Source organism: Cheilinus undulatus, linkage group 7 (assembly GCF_018320785.1).
Source record: "Cheilinus undulatus linkage group 7, ASM1832078v1, whole genome shotgun sequence".
Classification (NCBI taxonomy): domain Eukaryota; kingdom Metazoa; phylum Chordata; class Actinopteri; order Labriformes; family Labridae; genus Cheilinus; species Cheilinus undulatus.
Genome location: NC_054871.1, coordinates 17008531 through 17031512, shown reverse-complemented (window position 1 = coordinate 17031512; position 22982 = coordinate 17008531). Strand labels below are relative to the sequence as shown.

The window sequence follows — 22982 nt, the reverse complement described above, 5'->3', positions numbered from 1 at the left end:
TACATCATACAAAAACATACATATCTAGATAACCACAACCTTCCATATGACCAAATGAGCAGTTTGTCATTAGGCTCTATGCGTGGCAGGGTGTGACGTATTTCCGGTGGAAAATAAGGCCGCTTTACAACTTCCACCCAACGATACATGCTAAGCCAAAATGGAATCTAAACCCTCCGATACTGCGTTTATTCATCAGTTTTTTTGTTTGTTTCAATTGTTGTTTGTGTTTACTCTTTATCATAATGGCATCCAAACGTACTGAAATGATTTTCCAAAAACAATAGCACTTAATAGCACTTCTGGACATCTTCTGTGTATGCTACAATGTACATCTTCAGCTAAATTTAACTTGTCATTGACAGTCAGCTTGAGTAACTCATGCAAACAGCGAGTAAACCACAACACACACTCACACAGTGAGAGCAGGGCGGAGAGAAGAATCCCCGGCTTTGGGGCATTTTTTCCTGTGTAAATTGTCAGACAGCAACCTAAACCACCATGAAAACAGAGGAATGTCTTTTTGATGTCCCTTCCCAGACTGTAATAAAGAAAATAAACAAGAAGGAAGTAGGCCTACGTGTGGACCTCAAGCTAATGCAGAATATTTATTATTTAGTTTATTGGGATACGATGCGGTTTGTGGTTTGTACTTATTGAAATTTGAAATATGAGGGTGAGAAAATGGGTTGTTTGCAATCATGTGATCCCAAATGTCCATTGAGGGTCAGGAAGTGAGGGACAGCCATTAGGAATGAATAGGAATGGAGGAAGGCAAGTAATTTAAAGCTCTAAATGGACCTGTACACTGCAATTATCATCAGAAAAAATTTTACATACACTGAATATGATACCTACACTTTACAAAAAAGTGATTTTTACCACAGTTTAACGTATAGTATACTGGGCTTGGAGGCGATCAATATCTCAAATTACTCAGTCCTGCAGACCTCCTAGGTCTAGCGCTGTCTTGCTTGATGAAGGGAGACAAGAGTGCAGGGGAGTCTGGTGCTGAACTAAGAGGCTAGCTGAGCCCCTTTAACATTCACAAAAAATATTATTTTGGCTGATAATTTGACCACACAGTGAGAGCGCATAAATCATGCACGAGGGTCATGTGTCGTAAATTATTCTGTTGCACAGCGTGAGCTGACATTCCACCACAACTGTTAATGAGTTGGCTGTAAATCACATAAATACGATCAGCTTGTGAAATACACACTTGAGAAATATGCCTCAGGGCCTGTTGGTTAAATCTTTTCTTTTTTGGACTGTTTTATGAGTTGCTACATAAAATACGCACAGATCTGCCATTGCAAAAGCTGATGTAGATGGAAAAAGTTGTTCTTAATTGATCAACTGCACAACATTTTTTGGCCAATTTTTACCCTTTAAAACTGTATTTGTTCTTAATTCTTATTCCCAAGTATGTTTAAGTAACAGGTTAATATTGAGAAATAAAGTGAAACAAAACAACTTTTTAAAATCCTTATCAACATTAAGACTCATAGCTCACTGACACACCACATTTGAAAGAAAAACTTCCCAACTATTAAAATGTGACCACGAAGGATTACATGAATGCAGGGTCTAGTCCAGTGTTTCAGCTGTTTTCACTTTCCTCAGATTTCCTGTTTTCCTCGCTATTGTTTTGTCTTAAAGTGCACTTTAATGGCATGGCAACCAATTCAGTTCTTGCCAACCCCTCTTTAGATGGTTCAATTCACCCATGTTTTTCTTATGCCATGCCCAAAATAAGCTCTAGTATAAGATTACTGTTCATGTTTGCGAGACTACAGTGTAATCCTGTGTTTACCTGTGCCTCAGGTCTGTGATCTCTGCCTGCCTGCTCCCCCAGCATCCTGCCAGTCTGTATGTCTGTCCTGCTGCTGTCAGCTCTGTTCAACCTGCCCACTCTGCTCCTGTAAACAACAGCTCTACTCCTCATTCATTCACTCATCTAATCATCATATGAAATATTGAACAGTTACAAGTCCTGCTCTGAGTTTAGCAGCCAACCTGCAGTTGCACAAGCATGCACAAACATTTGCTGCACTGGTCAATATTATCTTTCAGCACCAGCCCCTAGTTAGTGAGTGAAACATTCATTCTAGACAATGATTAGAAGCATGAATTTACTACTACAACTAAATGAAACCCACAAAAAAATTCACCTCTCCTTTCTTGGTCAGAGTACATTACTGAGCAATGGCCAACATTCCTCACAGAGCAGGGGCAGAACCCAACTGCAGCCTTGCCCCCAAAAACAATAATCATGGAGGGTGGAGTGCCTGAGTGGGGGAGAGCTGCCCTTATTGAAGCTGCAGGAGAATCCTATTTGAAGACCAAGCTCTATGTCAAGAATCCCAGCAATGCCCTCTCAGTGAGCAACAGTGGGCTGCAGGGCAATGAGTGGGGTATGACTGCACAGTTAAGTGTGTTAGACCTGGGAAAGAAGCAATGATGGAGAGAGATAGAGAAAAGGCAGCGGTGGAAGATGAGAGAAGAAGAAGCAGAGGACTGCAGAGAGGAAGATCAGAAATTAGAAGAAGGTAAACTGTGACAGAAAAGCACAAAGAAGGAAAAATGTGGCATATGTGAGGAAAAAAATGTATGATTTAGGGCTGCAGCAATGCATTGATGTAACATCTGTATTGGTCAATATTAGCCCTGTTGACAAGGAACCAGTGTCGGTGATAGATGCTTTTCTGTTTTGCCTGATCGATTAGGTGAAAATATCTAGCATACCTAACTGCTAGATCAAAGAGGATACTTTTGAGGGCAGAATAAGTCAGTTGTTGTAAAAAGTCTGGTTTTTTTTCATGGTCAAACATAAGGGGGAAATGTGAGTCTGAGTCCTATACCAAAAGAAGTATTAAAAATACATCAGTATTCGTATCACAAGTTGGTTACATTTCTATACTAAACATTAGTATTGGAACTGGCCCTGACATTCACAATTGGAGTATGTTTACTTTTAGGTAGTTTGTAGAAGTTAGACTAAATTTTTTAGGAATTTGAAGAATTTACCCCATATTAGGTGCAGGAAAATATGGACGTTTGTTGCCATGGAATCGAAATGGTTGTCAATATGGTTTGATTTTCACTTGCATTCTACTGCTGTCAAAATCTGGATCCTGTCAAAGGATGAGTACTGAAATCCGGTACCAACATGGTACCAGTGCCAACACTTACAACACAGATTTTGGTGCTCCATTTCAGTCCCCTGACACCCACGCCCCTAAATATAAAGCACAAAATTAGGACTTTTTCGTTGTCCAGAGCAATGTTTCTGCTCTACATCTGTGTCCTTTTCATATCCTGCATTATGTTAGCATCTTCTAAAAATATTTCTCCAAACTGTTAACCATAAAGAGACAGTTCTTATCTATCTGCCCACTTTAACACACCTTTCTCCTCTTAAATGTATCAATTCGGACACTGGTATTAGGAAAAACACAAACCACAACAAACCCGAATACGCACAGCCATTGTAAATAACCAAACTGCCTAAATGTATTGCCTTTAAAGAAAAGGTCAAAATCTTTATCGGTTGAGCTATGGGTCACTTTCCATTTTAATAGATATTTACCTAAAATTTCAGCCTTCTCAGCTTTTCCGCAAAAGATTAAGGTCAGTTCACTACACTTAAAAAAGGCAAGACAAAGCATAAATAAATGAGATACAACTTTGGAAGAAATTGCTACATCTTTGTTGTAGAGGTTTAGCAAACACAGTATTTTTTGATGTAACAAAATCTTGTTGTCCATATTGTCCGATAGTTAATAGTCACTCTCTTTGAATGAATGGTATGTTGTTTTACAACTCCTATGTTGATGTGCGCATCCAAATTAGTCACATCGCAGAACTTGTAATGTGATCTGAGGCACATCAAGCTGCCACATCTGTGTTGTTTGATAAGCACCAAAATAGTGATTTTTTTCTTTTTAATGCTAACCTGGATCAAAATCCAGTCTGATATCACCATCAGCAGCCAAAGAACTGATCTAGGTGCAGCCAGAGTCAGTGTGTCTCCTGCATGTATGTCCAGGTTACAAGTGATGCTAAGCTGTCACAGAAACATGGGCTTGACTGGTGAAGCAGATGCTCAAGTACATGAGACAGGCTGACCCAGTTTGTGATAGGCTGTTAGAAACTTGACAATGACTTAAGACCCAAACAAAAAATCTGTAGATATCTACAGTTATTTGACTTTGAATTAATGACTTTAAATAATTAATGTACATAATAAAGACACTGCATTTAGCAATCGTAATTTCCTTTTGTTGGGTGGGGGGTTTGGAGGGGGGCTTTTTGCCTTTATTATATAGGACAGCTGAAGAGAAACGGGCAATATGGGGTGAGAGAGGGGAGGAAGACATGCACCAAACATGTGCTGGGACCAGGAATTGATCCAACCACTAGTGCATTCAGGACTTTAGCCTCAGTATATCGGTGCCTACTCTGCCGCACATAATTTCCTTTATTTATATTTCAAAAAATTAAAACTGAAATGTATATATGTATATTCGAGAAGGAAACAATTGCAAAGTAGGTTTTTTTCTCCAATATTGTTAAACCCTACTTTATCTATTTTTTTTTTTAAGTTTTCCTTTTCAACTATCCGTATACATCATTTTAAAAAGATCATAGTCTCACCTTCCAGCCCATGCTCTACAGATGAAAATAACCCAATAGTTGACTCCAACATACCAATGATGCCATGTCTTACTTCAATAAAGAAATACAATATCAAAATCTATCAGTTTTATTGCTAAGCAACAGTGCTAAACTACTGCCTCAAACTTATTATTTAGTAATAAAGCATGTCTGTGAGACCTGCTCAGGATGCTTTCACTCTACATCTCTGTAGGACTTCTGTGTCCGGCACACAGTAACCACAGAAACCAACTCTGATGACCTCATGTAGCGGGCACAATGCAGCCTGCATCCCTGTCCAAGCTGAATGAGGCCAGTGTGTGAGGTCATCAGAGTATGCCAGGCCTCCCTGAGCTCAGCAACAGAGACGGGTTCAATCTCCGATCAACCACAGCCTTAGACTGCCACTGTCATTGTGTTTAAAGGAGCCATAAAAGCCTCATGACTCATCGTGTGGCACAGATACAGTGGGCAGGTAACGTAGCAACCAAGGAGATAAATAAGTGCAACGTTGAGCATTCGGGATATGAAGGAAATCAGGACAAGGAAATTTCTGCCCCATTAAGAATGGCTGTTTACTGAGGCTGTTTAAAGATTAAATATATATGTCAACATACATTAATGGCACACTGACCTGCTTTCGCTAGCTTTGTTCCACAACCCACATTCATGAGTTGTTTGATTAATAATCTGACTGCAATACCAGTAAACAAATCTTTCATGAGTGCTCTGCCCTTCTCCTGGGCCACCATAACTCAAAACATATCTCGTACTCTCTAACCCTAATATTTGCATTAAAAAAACAATACATTCTAAGTGTAGTAGCAGCAGAAGTATTAACTCTCCCACTGTACCCAAAATAAGTCAGATGACATCAGTAAGCATGGCTTGATTATCAGACACTAGTGTCAGCCATAGGATTCACTCTGGGCTTGCCTTGTCTATTCTTAAACCTGGTGGCATGATGCCATGTTCTTGGCAATGAAAACTATATTTAAAAACAAACAGCTCTATATCATCTAACATAATAACACATCTGTTCAAGTCAGGGCTTCACTGGCTCAGTCACTGGGCAGTAGGCTGGATTTTTAAGATACAGTAGCCTATACTGAAAGAAAGGCAATTGGCAGGTCTTTGAAGTTACTAAGATTAAATGAGTTTATGTAACACAATAAAATCACATCCCTTGTGTGAACATAGTTTAATCAAGTAGATGTAACATGTTAAAGAAGAATGTATTATTTACGTATTTGTTTTGAGTTGACTGGGAGTGATTTAATCAAAAAAATAAAAGCAATATAAAGGAGTTTGATCAACACTGGAAATGACATAGCCAATTCAATGACTGCCAGGACATGCCATTGGACAATTCTGTGTGGTGGTTTGTGGTAAATGAAGGGGCACGCCCTTTATCAGGATCTGTTAACTGCAAAAGTCATGGAACATTCCGGAATCACACAAGCTCCCTTTCCAAAAGGAATAACTGAAAAAGTAAGTAAAAAAAAATATTTTTCTGCACTTGTTTTGTTTTTGCCACTAGTGATGCACAGTTTGAAACAAATTTACGGTTTCACTTAATCTACTGTGAAGAGAAGTTTATATTGGGTTTATGAATGTCTTTGCAGTCATTAATGTGTCCTGAAGATGCTTTTAAAAGCATAGTTGTAGCAAAATGACAATGTGTATTTGGTATTCACTGCATCTTATGTGAAACTTGCAATATCCCTGTTAAGCAATCACTTACAGTAGTAGTGCTTTACTGTTTTGTTAAAAATTCACTGCTGTTGATGCAGGGTTTACAGTTTTGAGCTTTAACACTGAAAGCAGAGCAACTGCACTGAGAACACTTACTCTGTTGGGTAAAGTATGTCTTTTAGGCCAAGTTTTAAAACTCAATACAGAAAAAAGTTAAGTACATAAATTGTCTGACTCTTTGCCTGTTTTTGTTAATGAAAGTTATTCTATCTGTGGTGATCTTGCAGTTTCCATTTTATTTTGTTGACTTCCGGTTTGACCACTTCCTGCGTGGAGTTTCTGTTCTCTCTTAACAGAAATTGGGCATCCTCACCTGCACTGATTCTCCCGGCTCCTGCGCACCTGTCATTCATCACTGCAATCACCACCAATCAGTGCTAGCCCAATGTCTGCCACGCTGCCGCACTCTCACACCGGATTCACTCACAGCCTCTCTCGCCCTCACCTTACGTCTTGAGCCGTCTTACCGCTGGATTCCCCTCTCTCCCCGGACCCTGGATTCACCCCTCCCTCCACTGCCTGTTTCCCCTATAATAATTCCATTTAACTGCTTCATGTTGTCTGGTACTGCATTCTGGGTTCAACATTAAAACCACGATCATCAGATAATCACACTATCATTGTTGCATATTTGTGATTTTACATGTTTAAACATAAAAGTGCCCATAATAATTTAGGTAGATCTAAATTTAATATTCTACATTCCTTACTCTTGTAGCAGAGACATAATACAACTGCTTAGAAGTAACGTAATATTTTTGCGTATTATGAACACGATAAAATTAGGCTTATGCTCCATATGAAAATCAAACATCCTGGACATAATGAAATTACGTTAGAATTACACAATTGATTAGAGCAATAGAAACTTGAAAATAATATGCTGAATCAAAATGATTCCTTCAAACAGTCTAATTTGATTGAAACATTTTGGTCTAAAGAGTAATAGTTGGGATAAAGAGGAAAGGGATGTCGGATCTACACATTTTGATTGTGTGGGATCGAAGTACACATTAAAATTAAGTAGATTCAAAGAACTTTTTCTTTCAGTGTATATGAACATATTTTCAGATTAGATACAGGATAATCAATTATTGTTCAGACTGAGATAGCTTGTGTTGTTGTTGATGTTTTCAGTGCTGTTGTGTGATTTAGACAATGTGTAGAAAGTTTGTCTGCAAATTTCAATTATAAAAGGCAAAACACTTGCCCAATACTGGATGTCTACAACTCCTGTTTTGTTGCTGTGGTATGAAACAGGTTTCAATATCCTTTGTTTTTTACTAGAAAGGTACCAAAATCCATATTTTGGTGTTGAGAAAACCATTTATTATGTCTTTATAAAATCTATTAAGATATAAATCATGAATGGCAGGGGTAATCAACTTCATACAACAGGGTAAGTTAAGACAGTCCTTAGCTCCTGTACTGCAGCCAGTACAGGCGCTAGGGACTGTATTTGGACTATTTGGAATATTTTACTTAATTTTTTTTATTTGGTGTCCTTCACCAGATTTAATGCCAATTTGCTGCTTCCTGATTGAAGAAACATATGCAGGAAACAGGTATGCTGCTCTGATTCACAGGCAGGAAAATTGCACTCTCCGAGAGCCTGAAGTGGAAAGTTGACGCAAAGAAATGGCTAACAGGTGGATTACTGTTTTAAAAAATTAATAAATAACAATAGTTAGTACAATGTCAAAAATGTATATATGTATACTTTTTTGACAATAATAACAGTAATAATGATGATGATAAAATCAATAAAAACAATGCCTCAGCATTAAGTAATTCCTGATGCAACTGTTGCAGTGTTCATTGTTTTGGGGTTCATTTAAAAAATAACCCCAAAAAACCAAAACATCTTTTTCCTCCTCACATTTTCTTAATTTAATCATTTTGGGGAGTTTTTGGGACCTGATTTGGCCCCTGGGCAGCCTGTTGATGAGCACTAATGGCAACTGAGCTAAAGAAATATTGAGCTATTCGCAGCACTGTCAAATATGATTAACTGCAAGAGCTAAACGGAGACATTTAAGTCTCTTAAGTGTACAGAAACATCTCTAGCTCTACCTCTACAGTAACTGAAGTAAGACGTTTCTGTTATTATGATGAGAAAGATGGATATACATTTCTATATTTCTTTTCGTTCAAATTCTGGCCTTGATTTTATATTTCTATATTTCTCTTCTTATTTTTTTAGCTTGCAACTGTTGGTATTGTATTGCTAGGAATGCCAAATGTCTTATGGTAGGAAACTGATTTTTTATGCTCTATTGCAGAAAAAATTAGTCAAAAGAATTAGATTTAAAGACATAAAAAAGCTCACAGAAGTGTATACTGATATGAAATATATCTGTAAGTACATTTTTGAAGTCTAAGCATTTGAGTTAAACTCATTCTCTTTCACTGTTTAGAATAGGTCTCTTGAAAAGTGGCAGGTCAAGTCAATAATCAACCCCTATCTCAGGTAACAATCCCATATGACAGGCATGATGTTGACATCTAAAAACCCAGAGGCAGTCTCTCTAGAAACCGCATGCTAGCCTGCTATCTTCTCAGGTGGTTAATGATTACTGAGAGTGAAACCAGGTAGTAGACCATGAGCAAACAATCGCTCACTGCTATCAGCCCTGACCCTGAACAAAGTGACTCAAGCAGAGGAAACACTGCACCAGTCGTGTGACTGCTGGATACTATAAAACAATAAAGGTGTATTTATGATGCTTCTTTTGGACTTTCAACTCATAAAGACAATTGATGAAAACAAATGAAAGGTTTTCAAAGGGGTTAAAAACAACTCAGAGCAGAACTATCTGGTTATGTTGCACAGTCACGTCAAAAACAGCATAACAAGCCAGTCTACAAGGAGAATTTGAACGACTCAGCTCATCTATATACAGCATCTGCATCACCACAGAGACCAAACTTATCTTTACGACTGATGACTACCTTTGCAGGATGACTACCTCACAATGACTTGCCTACTTACCTACTATGCATTGTAAAAATGGGTGGAAACTAATTTGCAACACGTCACTTTTGGGTGAACCTTTAATGCATAAAAACACCATGGCTGATCATTTCATCATCTTATCAAATCTGTCTCGGTGAACACTGCTTTCCATCCACTTTCCTTAGGCAGGATTTAAACCCTCTGTGACCCTGGTGATTTGAGTGCAAGCTGTGCACGCACAAAATCAGGGTCAGTTAGGGTCAAAATGTGATTTTTTTATATTTGTAAATCCCCTGTAAACCCAGTCTTATTAAACTGTGACTACCGCTCGCTTGTCTCTTACCCATTCCTCTACATCTCTGCCCTCTGAGGCCTTCCCACCAACAAGCGGCTCATCCCAGTAGATGTTTGGCTTCCCGTAGCGCCAGATCTTCCCTCTTGTCTTGTGTGCAAAGAAACTCGCTACAGCCAAGGCGATGACGACCAGGAATCCACACACCATGGCCACTCCCTAGAAGAGCAAGAAGATGGGAATGAAATCTGGAAAGAATTCAAGGAGATAAGCTGGAAGATAAGACAGTTTTATCCTGGTACAAGAAGTACACAAACACACATATGTTACGTCATTATGAGAAATACATATCACAGTTTGGCTCCATGAGCTCAAATAGTAACAAATGCTCCCTGAGAATGTATTCCTTTACAGAAAATCACAAATGATAACATAAGAAACTACAATACGCTATGTGGGAGCTTTTTTATCTCACTGTTCCCACATTTTCATCAGATTTGTACTCAATAGTTTCTCTGTAACCCAAAAGTAAACATTTCTTTACATTGTATTTTTGCTGATTCATTATGTTGATTCTTTCACTGTTATACAAACACAAAAAATCAGTTTGATAATGATATGGTAAGTTATTTTGTAAAACAGAAATGCAAACATTCACTGATTATAGCTTCAAAACTGCTTGATAAACAAGCTTTATATCGGAGGGTTGTGTTGATTTAACAAAGTTAGGAAAAGTTATCAAATTTTGACATTTTAAAAAATATTTCTCAATATTATATAACAATACATTGATTCAAATAGCACAGGATCATCTGCCTTGATTACCATAAGTTACATGCAGCCCTAATCTATTCACTTTTAGTGGTTCATATCTCGAAAATCTCAAAATACAAATAAATAAATTTTGAAAACTTAACTCTACAACCCTAGCTGTATAACACAACTGTTTCCACAACTGTTTCTTTTCTGAAGTATATTAGCCAAGCATACATCTTCAAATTACTTCATCTGAATCCTTGAAAATCTACAAAATATCTCCAGAAAAGGACACCAACCTCCTGTGGGTCTACAAAGCAGTAATGGTAGAGATACTGGTTGTACATTGGGAAGCCTCCAACTCCTCCCATTTGTGAGTAGCTGGTCTGGTAGAGATTTTGGCACATCATAAGCATGGGATTGTACATCATACTGGAGGAGCTCTGAGCCATGGGGTTCACCCCAACAATGTAGACGATGTTTATAATGCCCTGGAAAAGATATTGAGGTTAGTATGTTTACAATCACTAAGACATTAACACATAAAAAGCTGTCATAAAAGTCACTGAGATGAGATTTTATTCAAGTCAGTAGTAGTACTATTTTGGAAAATATTAGCTGGAAACAAGATTTTTAGGATGACCGTGTGTGAGTGAAATAGTCTCTTCAAAATTTCAAAAAGAAACTGAAGGTGTTGTAGGAAGATGCATCTGGTCGTAGATGTTTTGACTAAAGACTTACTGCTCTGTGACCAAGATTTGACTGGTTGATACTTGTAATAGTTTTTATGTTCTATATGTGTAACTGTGATTGTGCTGCTGCCTGGCTTGGACAGGACATTCTTGTAAATGAGATTCTTGATCTCAATGAGGTTTTCCTGGTTAAATAAATGTAAATACAAAAAATAAAACATCCAACTTTTCTGGAAGCAACAGTGTGGTACATGGGCTGTATTTTCATTAAATACTAGGCACGAATGAACTGTGACATCCTGACAGGTTAAAAATAAAATACTGAAAGCTGTTGCCCACACAAGCACATTTTCAGGAAAATTTTGGTGCAACAAGGAAAGAATTCAGTGTTAAAGAAAAGAGAACTGATGGCAAATTAGGGCTTAAGATTAGTTAAGTCCCACTGGAATTCACTTTCTTTGATATATTTACACTCAAAGGCCCAATCAGGTTGGGAAAAACATTCATACTTGATGCCAGAATAGACTGTTTCTTTTGATTTAGTTAATCTCTACTGTTAGATAAACTGAAAGTAACAGAAGAAGACTTGGTGTTTTAGACAAACATCCCCACAGAACTTTATTTGAACCAATCAGTCAGCAGAACACAGTGATCTGAACAGAGTGAAACTGTGAACTAAGAGTCCTGTTACAGATTAAACTTTTGGTATTTGGGGTTTCTGAAAACATGCACACTTAAATACCATTCATAACAGAGCTGGGTGTTTTGGTTGGATATTTGTGAATGAGTTGACAATAATGTGAGATGTTTATGCATGCTGAAAGGCAAATGTAAGCTGCACAAGTAGGGAGTGAACCTTTATACTGTATGTCATATATCATATACATTAAATAGCATCATATATAAAACTCAAAAAGGAAGCAGAATATAAACAAAGGGCAATAATCTGTATGAGTGACTCAAAATGCCTGTATCAAGATGCCTGTATTGGCATTTTAACTCTATATCAGTCAGGTGCACAGCTGAATGAATCCTGTTGCATCTGACTGAAGGCGCTAAATCAAGTATATGTGTATTGATAGAGGATAAATAAAAAAAGGTTAAATAAAATAAAATAAACCCATTTTTTCTAATGAAGGCCAAAGGCCAGTTAAATCTTTCTTCTCCCTTTAACCAATAATTTCCTTCCCCATAGTGTGATACAATGAAAAAAAATCTAACACACCAGCTGCTTCAATCAGCTCCTAAGCTCTTAGTCTTGTCTTTAGTCTTGTCTTTCTTAAGAATTTAGCAGCTATCACCAGTGCTATGTTCTTAGCTGGTACTTCAAAGTTTACTTCACTAGATGGGATCAACATTACCACAACATGTGAATCTTACCTGTAGAGCAGCCATGATAATGCAGGTTATCAGCAGAGCAAGAAAGAACTTCCGACTGCGGACGGTAGGAGATTTTGAGAAGCTGGCGATGAAGAAGGCCAGCGCCCCTACAAAGTTAATGGCAGACATTGCAATCATGGCTGTTTTGGCTGAGTAAGGTGAGACGTATGAGCCGTAGCTGGTGCCATAGCCTCCGTAACCTCCATACCCCCCATAACCTCCATATCCTGAACCAAAACTACCGCCAGTGTACCCACTGCCATAGCCCATTCCCATACCCATTCCATATCCGTACTGGATGTCCCACATGAGAGTGGATGCCACACAGGCAAATATGGCTACACACAGCACAATCACTGTCGCCATCATGGCCTTGATGATCCCTGGAGGTGACAGCCATTTGTAGAAGTGCTGTGGTCTGTCCTCGATGTAGTAAGATCCTGGCGGAGGTGGGTAAGCGTTGTAGTCGCTCTGAGGTCCCTGGAAGCTGCCTCGAGATCCGAAGCCCTTGTTGGATGGGGGGGTGAAAGGAGGGCTGTAGACAGGTGGACTCTCGTAGTGCTGTTTGTCAAACATTGCTCAAAGATGTCCAGAACTGAAAATAAAAGCAAAAATAATCTTAGGGTAATCAAACACAAAGTGACCCGTTTAAAGCTAGATGTAGTCGAGCTCTGTTTTCTAGCAACACAGATATGAGCTCCTCTGCATGCTCATAATGGAAAGATAGGCGTGACTGTCTTTAGTAATGAGGCTGTGTAACAGAGCAGTGTAAATGTTTTACTATTTCCAAAGGGTGTGATTTATGACGGCACAAGGAAGGTTTGTTTGCGTGATTTTCTCTCTTTCTGTCCTTTATTTCAGGGAGTTAAAAGTTCATCAGACCTTCCAGTTCTAAAGGAAATAAAAATTTCAGAGAAATGACCTTAGCTTTGAGGTCTCTGAACCAGCAAATCCAGAATGAGCGTAGAGATGTCGGCACCAGGGCAGGGAGGGCAGCCAAACAACAATACTTCCTTTTTTGTCTCTTCACAGGCTGTAGGAGTTTCTCTCCAGCCCCTGCTACGTCCAGCCAGACTTTGAACGTTTCACATCCCGCCCTCCAGCTTAAAATTTTGTTTTCTTTCAGTTACAAATCTTACAGAGAGACAGCCAAGGCCACTGTGTAAACGACTTAACAATGCCCATTCTTCTACAATAAGACCTCCGGGGAGTTGACTGCCCACATGCCCGAGTAGAAAGGCGAGTAAACAGCAAAGTTGCAACAGAGGAAAACATGTATACATTTTTGACATTGTACTAACTTTTAAACAGTATACCTGATATAGACACAATACTTACTGCAATATGCTTGTGACAGATATGAAAACATCACATAGCAGCATGGGAAAAAATAATCAATCTAAAGAGGTGCCCAGGCCAACCCAAGATCATATCATAAGACTGCTTATTTTGTCAGCTCAAAGACTTGGAGTTTTCAAGATATAAAACAGGAAAGTCAACAAATCTTCTAGCCATTGTACTAAATCAAAAACAAATTAGTTCCTTTTACTAATAAATGAAATGTTACATGAATTGTACTGGGATCCTTGTGTTCTTGTCTTTAGCACTACTCCTATGATTGCACAGAATGCAATGTTAAGTTCCCATCAACTAGCCCCCCCTTTCTACACATTCACTCACATCTGGATCTGCCACACATCTAATTTTGGGGTTCTCTGTGTCAGAATCAGATTTCTCAGTAATCAAAAGACAATTATCTTCAAACACAGCAAATGTAATATTCTACCACCAGGTCAAATATGCCCAGTACAAAATTGGGCTGCCAAGTCCCACCCATATCTGCTGTTTACTTCTTTTTTTGAATAGTAAAAACAGCATCTAATAAGGTGTATTTATTAAACAGAAAACTAACATTTTGTTTTCATTCATGCATTTCTAATGAGGGAGAAAATGCACTCAAAGTGCATTGAAGTGCATTAATTGAACAGAGTCTTCAATGCAAAACAAGAAGTATTATTGAGAAGGAGGCTGCTGAACAGTGCTGGTCTTAACTCACTGGAAATGCTGAGTTTGAGGGATTCCATGTTACAGAGGTGAGTTCAGGCAACTAAACTCGCAACCTATAGCAGCCTCCAGAAAAGACACATCCTGTTACAATGAAAAAAATGAATAATTTCTTCCTCTTTGAAAAACTTTAGGAAGTAATGGAGATGCAATACAGAAAATATACAACATGTTTTAAACTAATATAGATAATTAAGCGCAAGAATTCTGCATATACAAGCTCAAAGCTACACAGCTACCACAATAAGGTAATTTCCAAAATAAATCCATCAGCATACATTGTGAGAAGTTAACCCATTTAGGCTGGATGCAGTATTTGCTTGTATACACCTTTAATACTGGATGAAGTGCTGACATGCGACTACCTTTAACCCTGTAAAGCCTGATATCAGTCAGATAACAGCCTGAAAATTCTCTTTTTTTGGAACTGAGATGTTTATTTAACCTGATACTAAAATTCCAAAAAGGAAAAAAAAAAAAGTTTTTATCATGTCTGATGCATAAGGAATTTCTGGCAATTGATTATCCACTGGAGGGTTTTTAAATATCATATATATATTGTATACAAAAGATTTTTAATGAAATTATTAATTATGTTGACAAAGGTCTCACACAATCACATAAATATGATTCTGATGGCTTTAAAGGATTAAGACTGAATGCAACATCTGCACTTTTTGGTTGAACTGCAATGTGGCTTACTGAAATACACATGTGCAAGGCATACGAGATTACAAAAGTGTCTTGGGTTCAGCCTCCACACGTGAAAGCTGAGGGATGAAACGGGTATTTTTGTCCTTGAGGAGTGACAAAGGCTGATGACCTGAGCAATAGGAACCAGGACCGTCTACAGCATTATTTTAGGAGATGACAACAACAATTAATAAGACAAGAACATCATGAGAACAACACTTTTCAGACTTGTGGGCCCTGTGATGAAATGTAATCCCTTTTTTGTTATTTTTTTTCTTTAAAGGTCAAGAATTTAAGAGCAAAGCCATTGATTTACAGTTGAAGCCAAGGGTTTTAGCTTCTGGTTGTTTTGTAATCTTGTCTGTATCTGCTGAAGAGGCCGAGAAGTATTGATTTTAGTAAACGCTTAAGTTCTGTTTTTTTTTCAAGAAACCCTTAGGTTTTGGGAGGTTGTTTTCAAACAATACTTAAGTTTTAGAGGTGTATTTTTAAGGTAGCCTTAACTCTGAATGGGTTACTGTACTGTAATAAATTAATTTTATTTTTTAAAGGGGATATATGTAACTTTTCTACTTTCACACTTCCCATTTTTGAGTATATATTGGTGCGACTTTATCCCGATGTGAAAAACGAGGCCCTTTATGTCTTCCTTGTTTGCCTGTATAAGCCTGCTGAGTCATTTATCTGTAAAGAACAGGCTGAATTTTCTGCGAAATCTCAATGGATGTGGCATCGGGTGCTACGTAGTATGCGCACCCCTCTGCTCTGTTTATACCTGGCTACAGTGTGTAGAATGGAAAAGAACAGCAATGGAGAAGGCTGCTTCCGTGAGTAAATGACTGGCTAGCTCAATCTAAGCATCCACACAAACTCAGCGTAAACATAAAAAAACCAAGATACTTTGATCTGCTGAAGCCTGTCAAGCTAAACGAAAGCTTGACCGATGCAGGGGGAAATCGAGGGTAAATATCGGTGGAGCATTTGAAAAATGGAGGGAGCTTCGCTCTGTGCTTGAATCAATCCAGAGACAGACGTCTTTCTGTAGAAAGGGTAGGGCATGACTTTGAACCATGAAATACAATGTAGTGTTTTATGATCTATAAAACATATACTAAATTACGTTAGCTTGCTTACCAAGATGCTATGCAAACAACACTAACGTCACATTGCTCATTTAGCATTTTATTTTGTTACTTCACTCGCCTCCTCTGTATACATGTTGTCAGTAAATCACCTTGGTCTGTTTATGTATCAGCTAATAAACTGAAGTCTCATTCATGCACAAGGAGTGCGCAGTTGTGGACAAGCAACACTATACTGTTGTAGTTTGCCTGATGGCCGGCGGTGTCGCTACGCTGATTTTTTTCTGAAAATGACATATAGCCCCTTTAAATAAAACAGTGCCCTTACTGGGCCCACTAGCCTCCTAATATGCTTGTCCTCCGCCCCTCCAACTCACATGCACTTATGTTGAACACGTTATTACTTCATCATATGGCACATGCAGTCAACAGGACGCATGCTCTCACAGAGTCAGCACAGTGAAGAAATATACAGACAACATGACAGTAAGTCTACTCACTTTGTGGCTAATTTGGCATTGTTTTGGTCGGACACACACTTTAACACTCCACCTAGTGTGGGTGAGCTGGTCTAGCTCAGTCAAGAGATTAGGCACTTGTTTCCAGGTAGTCCTTCTAGGAAACCAGATGTTTTCTATTGTTTTAAGTGAAAAAAAAAACCTGATTTTTTTTATCCTGTCTTAATTGTAACTGATTTTTTTTACACAAAACAAGAAGTCCATCAAGGAAAAGATCCACAACACTGTTCCTGCAAAAAAATAATCCACAGATTTTCCCACTCTCCTTATTTCTTCAGATAATCCCCATATTTTGCTGTTGCTGTCCCTATTTTTTCCATCCTAAAAGGCAGTCACTAATAACAAGTAAAGGCAAAAAACTGGCTGCCTATTACTGAAAATGGCTCATATAGTGACTGCAACTTTAACTATGAAGCCCTGTTGTCCATGCACACATTGTTTTAGTCAGTGAGGTAACAGCCATTCATAAATGCAGACATACAGACTGATGAGGGACAGAGAGACAGACGGTCCCTGGCACTGTCCACAGTCTACAGCCGGGGTAATAACTCTCCTATCTTTATAGGACTCTGGCACACACACTGCAGAAGAAGTCTCGCCTCAGAGCCTCCAACCCAGACACCTTCCCATTATTCCCCCCTCTCATTCCTCCATATCCTTCATTCACCCCCCTCACAATTCCACTGCCCCCCCTTCTCCTCCTTTCCTCCATAACTTCTTGTCTTTGTTTCGGGAGCAGGAGGGGCAAAAGTCAAGGCTGCTCGTCACGGGAACAGAGTTGCCATGGAATTGGGGTTAAAAAAAAGGGAAAAAAGAAAGAAAGAAAGAAAATTGGGGCACTGTCCAGGGAGGATCAAACAAGGGTTCCTCTGTGCTGCTGCTGAGAGGGGAGAGGCCGGAGAAACAGGCAGAGAGAGGGGAGGACAGGTGGATGGGTACTTTGTGTGCATTGGTGTCAGATATCCTAAATGTTGATCAACAGGTGGTCTCACATGTCTGAGGGTTATTTACTACTGTAGCTTTGGCTTACAATTTTTACTGACAGAATATAATCTGAAATCACACTGAAAAGAACCAAACAACTTGAATTAAAGCCTCTACTTACTGGGCAATTAAATAGTCCTATTTTTCTCTACTACAGGAGGAATAGTACATTTTGATGCAAACTGGCTCTTTGTTAGGTATGAAGGTCAGTGGGTTTAAAATCTAAAAAGAGTGAATAAGGGCTCAAGACCAAGGATGTTTCATTGTTAAATAGACGGCAAAAAGAAATCCTTCCTGGTAGGGGTGCGCAATAAGACGATCTCAAATCATAAAGAAATAGAATGTATTGGCAATCTGCTTAATCTATTCTATCATAGGATCAACTCTACTACTTCTACTACTTTGTCTTACAAATTTAATGAAAAAATCATGATAAAATCGAGATCGTCATCTGGCCATAAAAACGTCGTGATATAATTTTTTTCCCATATTGCCCACCCCTACTTCCTGGGACAACACTGGGACGAAAGGGACTTTTTTTTAGGCATGTAGCATAATCTATATGGCGCCCTCATTACAAGGACAACTCCTAATGGGTGTTATGGGGTTGTAAAAGCCAAACAACAGAAAGGATAGGATGAAAGGAATGGTCCAGAGATTTATAGACAGGACATATCCATTAAGCATCAGCTGCTATAATAGCATAAAGTTTGAAGACGTAAATATGGCTGATGGTTTTTGGGTTGGTATCCACCATCACTTCCTTTTTAGTGCTACCATTGCAAAGGCATCATTTAGTTTCCAGAATGTTTCAAGGACAGAGACAAGAATGTTATTCTGAAATTAAACTTGTCTAAACCTTAAAAAAGATTTCAAGATATTGTCCCCATACAAGTGATGCACAATACTGGATTTTCACTGATACAGGATATGCTGATATTTACAATTTAATTGACTGATTTCTAAATGTAGTTCAGACCTAAAACTTAGATTCTTAAAACGAGAGAATTCCTATACCATTTTTTCTTCCTGATACCGATTTGCATTCCAGAGCATTGATTATCAGCTGATACTAAGTACTGATTCCATACTGGTATAAACTTGCTGGACCAACCGTGCTGTGGAAAACTGTCACATTATTTTAGCGCTACAGTGAACTCAGAACATGGCTCAACAAATAGAAAGGTACTGTATAGCCTCTCTGTGAAATTTAAAGTTGTTTTTCCTGCTAGTTATTGTGAGTTTAACTGCTAAATATTAAAAATATCAATGACACAGAGAGCCACATATTAGGCTTTTTGTCTATCTTCCTCTCCATTATGCTTTACTCAGTAGGGGTGGGAATCACTAGTGGCCCGATGGTACAATACTATCATGATTCTTGAGTAACGATTCCATTTTATTGCGATTTTAAACATTTTGCAATACAGTGAGTATTGCAATACCATATGTTGCATATATTTGAATCTATACTGTTTTTTTCAACAGTTTATCTGATTTAGCATTAGTCTTGCGCTCATGTTTGTTGTATTTCTGCAGCATTTTATTTTCATGTATCACTTCTTGCAAACCTTCATGCCCCACGTGCATTCCTAATGTCCTTTCCCTGATGCTGCCATGTTTGTTTTACTAACCTTCTTCTAATCTATGGCCGTCACCTCTGCTGACCTCACTGGACAAACAATTGTCCAAACAATTTATTTTATTTTTCCATTATCATAGACTTCAATTCATATTAGTAATTCATTTGAAAAAAAGTGATACTTGGTGGACGAGATGATACAACATATCACCAGACAAAATACCGTGATACTATGCTCTATCAATATTTTCCCCCACCCCTATTATTTAGACTGTCTTAAAAATGACCTGTGTGTTTAGTAGGCATGTACAGTTTGGCACAGCCTGATGTGATGACAGAACAGCATGCCATTGGTTGACAGCCCCTCCCAAAGCATTTTGGGAAAACAATATGGCTGTTAGCATGCAAGCTAGCAATAAATGATCCAATATCAGATCTACAGGTGTTGATTTCATCTTTATCGTCCATGAAACGTCACCAGAGTTCCAGGCTCACAAGAAACGTTTTTGTAAGGGCAACAAAGGCATGGATGGCATCACTGGAATAGAGCAATGTCTAGAAAATGACAAAATAATGGGCTATGGCTCAAAGGTTACTTACTTTTCATAACATGTGTCACTTCTTGTTGTATGGAACAACACCAGTATTGGATTGATGCATAAAAATCTCTATCATTTATACCAATACCAGCATTTTCAGATGCAACAGACAATACTGGTATAGGAATTGAAAAAATTCTACTAGAAACACACAATTTAAAGTTGAGGACAAAGTAAGTTAACTGTTTTTAGTCCTTAAAACTCGCTTTGAAGTGTGAGGAGGATGAATGAAGAACTAGACTCCAGCTGACATATGAGGTCTGTTGATCCAGCCTAAAACTCAACACACTTATTTTACTCCTGCTAATATTTACAGCTAATATATGAAGATTTTTACAGCCAAAGGATCTGCTGTATTTCCTATATTGAGCTAGTATCTGCCTATAACAACATCATGCCGATATCATTCATCCTTAACCTCTACTCATGGAAACAAGTCACTATTTTTAAAATTATGGTTAAACAGAGTGTATTTTCTCTGAAATGATGATTGAAAATTTCTCTTGAGCAAAAATGCCAAAAGTTTGATGGATATAAAGAGCTTTTAGTATTTTTTCCACTGTAAACCTATGTTAAACTTGCATTTCCTACAACTTACAGTCAGGTATTGCCATAAAGCTACTACAAGAATAACCAGAAAGTGGAAATGATCAATGGCATTTATTTGATAAAACTCAGGAAAAATCTCTGAAAAACTCAGAGTCAAATTAGCAGACTTGGCATCTGGAAAAGCCAGGTGTGAGTATTTCTTGCATGCTGAAAAATAAAAACTCATCGGTGATATTTGGTCATAAATGGGAAGCCTTTTGATCATGTTGTTAAGAGTTGCCTGTGTCTTTTCTCTTTAAAAAACAAATCTGAAGGACAATAAACTGTGTTCAGTATGTCTGCATGTAGTTTGTTTAAGTGGTGTTGCTAGCAAACGTCATTCAGACAGGCAGTTCATTTAGTGGTGATAATGATGGATACAGAACCCATGAGTAATATTTGACCAAACGTATCTTTACTTGACTCAAGTAATTGAGTTGAGTACTTTCTCCACCACTAACTATAGTAAAGTACAGTCGGGGTTGTCTAAAATGCCCCAGCTGGGTGTAAGGCTCAGAGTTTGGACCACAGTCCCAGGTCAGGTCAGACACCCACCAGCCACAGCCTGAGCTGCACTACAACACAGAGACTCTATCATCAGCTGCTGATAATGGAATTCCAGTCATACAGTCACATGCCTCACATCTGTCAAAAACAATTAGGCCCCGGCCCCATGTAGGCAGGGACCCACTGGCATACACACAGGAGTCAGCCAACTCTTCTGCCCAAAAACACGCAGCTGAAAAATCTCTAAGAAAAAATTGCCTAAAAAGAGTTGATGTTTAATGCATATTGATAGGTTAGCTGTTTCAAAGTGACACTTCTTCATTTTTATTTCAGATATGCATTTTATCATAGATGTTTTAAATAAAAAATTGTATTAAATGTCCGCAGGTTTTTGGTAATCAATGAAACAGTACTAGGCAGCACTGGCAGACAATCTTGTCTGGCAGTTTCAAATTATTTGATTACACTAAACTGAGATTTACAGGACTGGCTATAGGTTGTAAGTTCATTACTCTCTGATATTCTTTTTTTTTTTTTTTTGTGGTCCTTGATGTAAAAAATGAAAATTTTCCACTCAAGAAGATAACAAAGATAATATTCTGGCTTACAGTTGATGGATTTGGATTAATGGGGCTGTTTCAGATGGTGTGAAAGTTAAAGTTTTATTAGCTACTGCTCTCCTTCATAAAACAAACTAAATCTTGTCCAAATGAACAGGTTTCTAACTAGATGTCTAACAGTTAAATGCATTTGAGTAAACAATGAAAGGTAGTAAAGGCTTTCAAGTTTCGCAACTGTTTTAAGCTGACAAGTCCCTCTTTACAGAGGAATTAATAGTTGTGTTTCTATATTAAGCGGAATATTTTAGAAGATTCAAGTAAGAAGGGGCTGCAGGCGGTTGAACAGTGATTTTTATTGGTTAAGTCACTTTTAAGTGGTCTCGTGATGACGCTTTGTTCATTTTTTTCCACGGTTAGTTAGCTTAAATTAAAGGCTTACCATGCGTCGTTATGCTTTGTTAATATTGCTAATAATGATTAATATTACCGGCTATAAACCATATGACGACTGTGTTCTTTTCCAGCTGTATTGAGCATGAAAAGAAACGTTTAAAGTTATTCCTATTGTGGTGAATGACTTATTTTTCCTCAAAAATAACATTGTTAGCTTAACAGTGTTAAGCTATTCTACCTGACGCCAGTCAACGGTTACAAATCTACCGTTAAGTAACGTTCCAGCGGTCAACAAGGACTCGATGCTGTCGACTTATATGTTACGACTTTACACATTTTAATAAACACGTTCGTAGGTTTAAACTTTTTAAATAAAGCTTTACGATCAACTTTACCTTCATTGTGTTCTTACCTGAAGGGTCGCCGAGGGGGAGTGAGTAGTTGAACACTGGTGGTCCCTGTTTCCTGTTCAAACTCTCCTTTTCATAAATGTTTGGAGCAGCTGAAGTTTAACAAGCTGTCCGATAAGATATGCACCGGCTATTCCGTCAACCTGTTTTATACCAGGATAACTTTAACAGTCCGTTATAAACCGCTGTCTCAGGCAGAGTCGGAGTCAACGGTTCCTTCAGGGAGCAGCCTCTGAACAAGTGTTTTGTCCCGCCTGTCTGTACGCGGTCATGATGGGGCCCACTGAGCGGGCAACACCAAATGAACCGCTAGAGGTCAGGCTTTACACAGTTAAGAGCTGCGGTAGCAAACTGTTTAAACCTTAAACTGTAAAACCTGGGCCACATTAGCATTAATTGTACAGTTAAAGGGCCGGTTGTTACTATAGGACTCTTAAAAATAACTGCTTGACACAATTTGTGATTAAGATTGGTTTTAGAAATATACTCATTTATATGAAAATCGGAAAGCA

General features: G+C 38.3%; 1 protein-coding gene across 1 annotated transcript in view; it reads right to left on the bottom strand.

The window, feature by feature from the left end:
• The window catches only part of si:ch73-61d6.3 (occludin), a 34539-nt gene extending 11806 nt beyond the window's left edge, over positions 1-22733 (bottom strand). Inside the window, exons 1-4 of the mRNA XM_041791970.1 lie at positions 22473-22733; positions 12491-13085; positions 10718-10909; positions 9714-9881 (exon numbers count right to left, since the gene is read on the bottom strand). Coding sequence (XP_041647904.1) covers positions 9714-9881; positions 10718-10909; positions 12491-13066 — 936 coding nt within the window. The 5' untranslated portion in view covers positions 13067-13085; positions 22473-22733. The remainder of the gene's footprint in view (positions 1-9713; positions 9882-10717; positions 10910-12490; positions 13086-22472) is intronic.
• Positions 22734-22982: the final 249 nt, after the last annotated feature.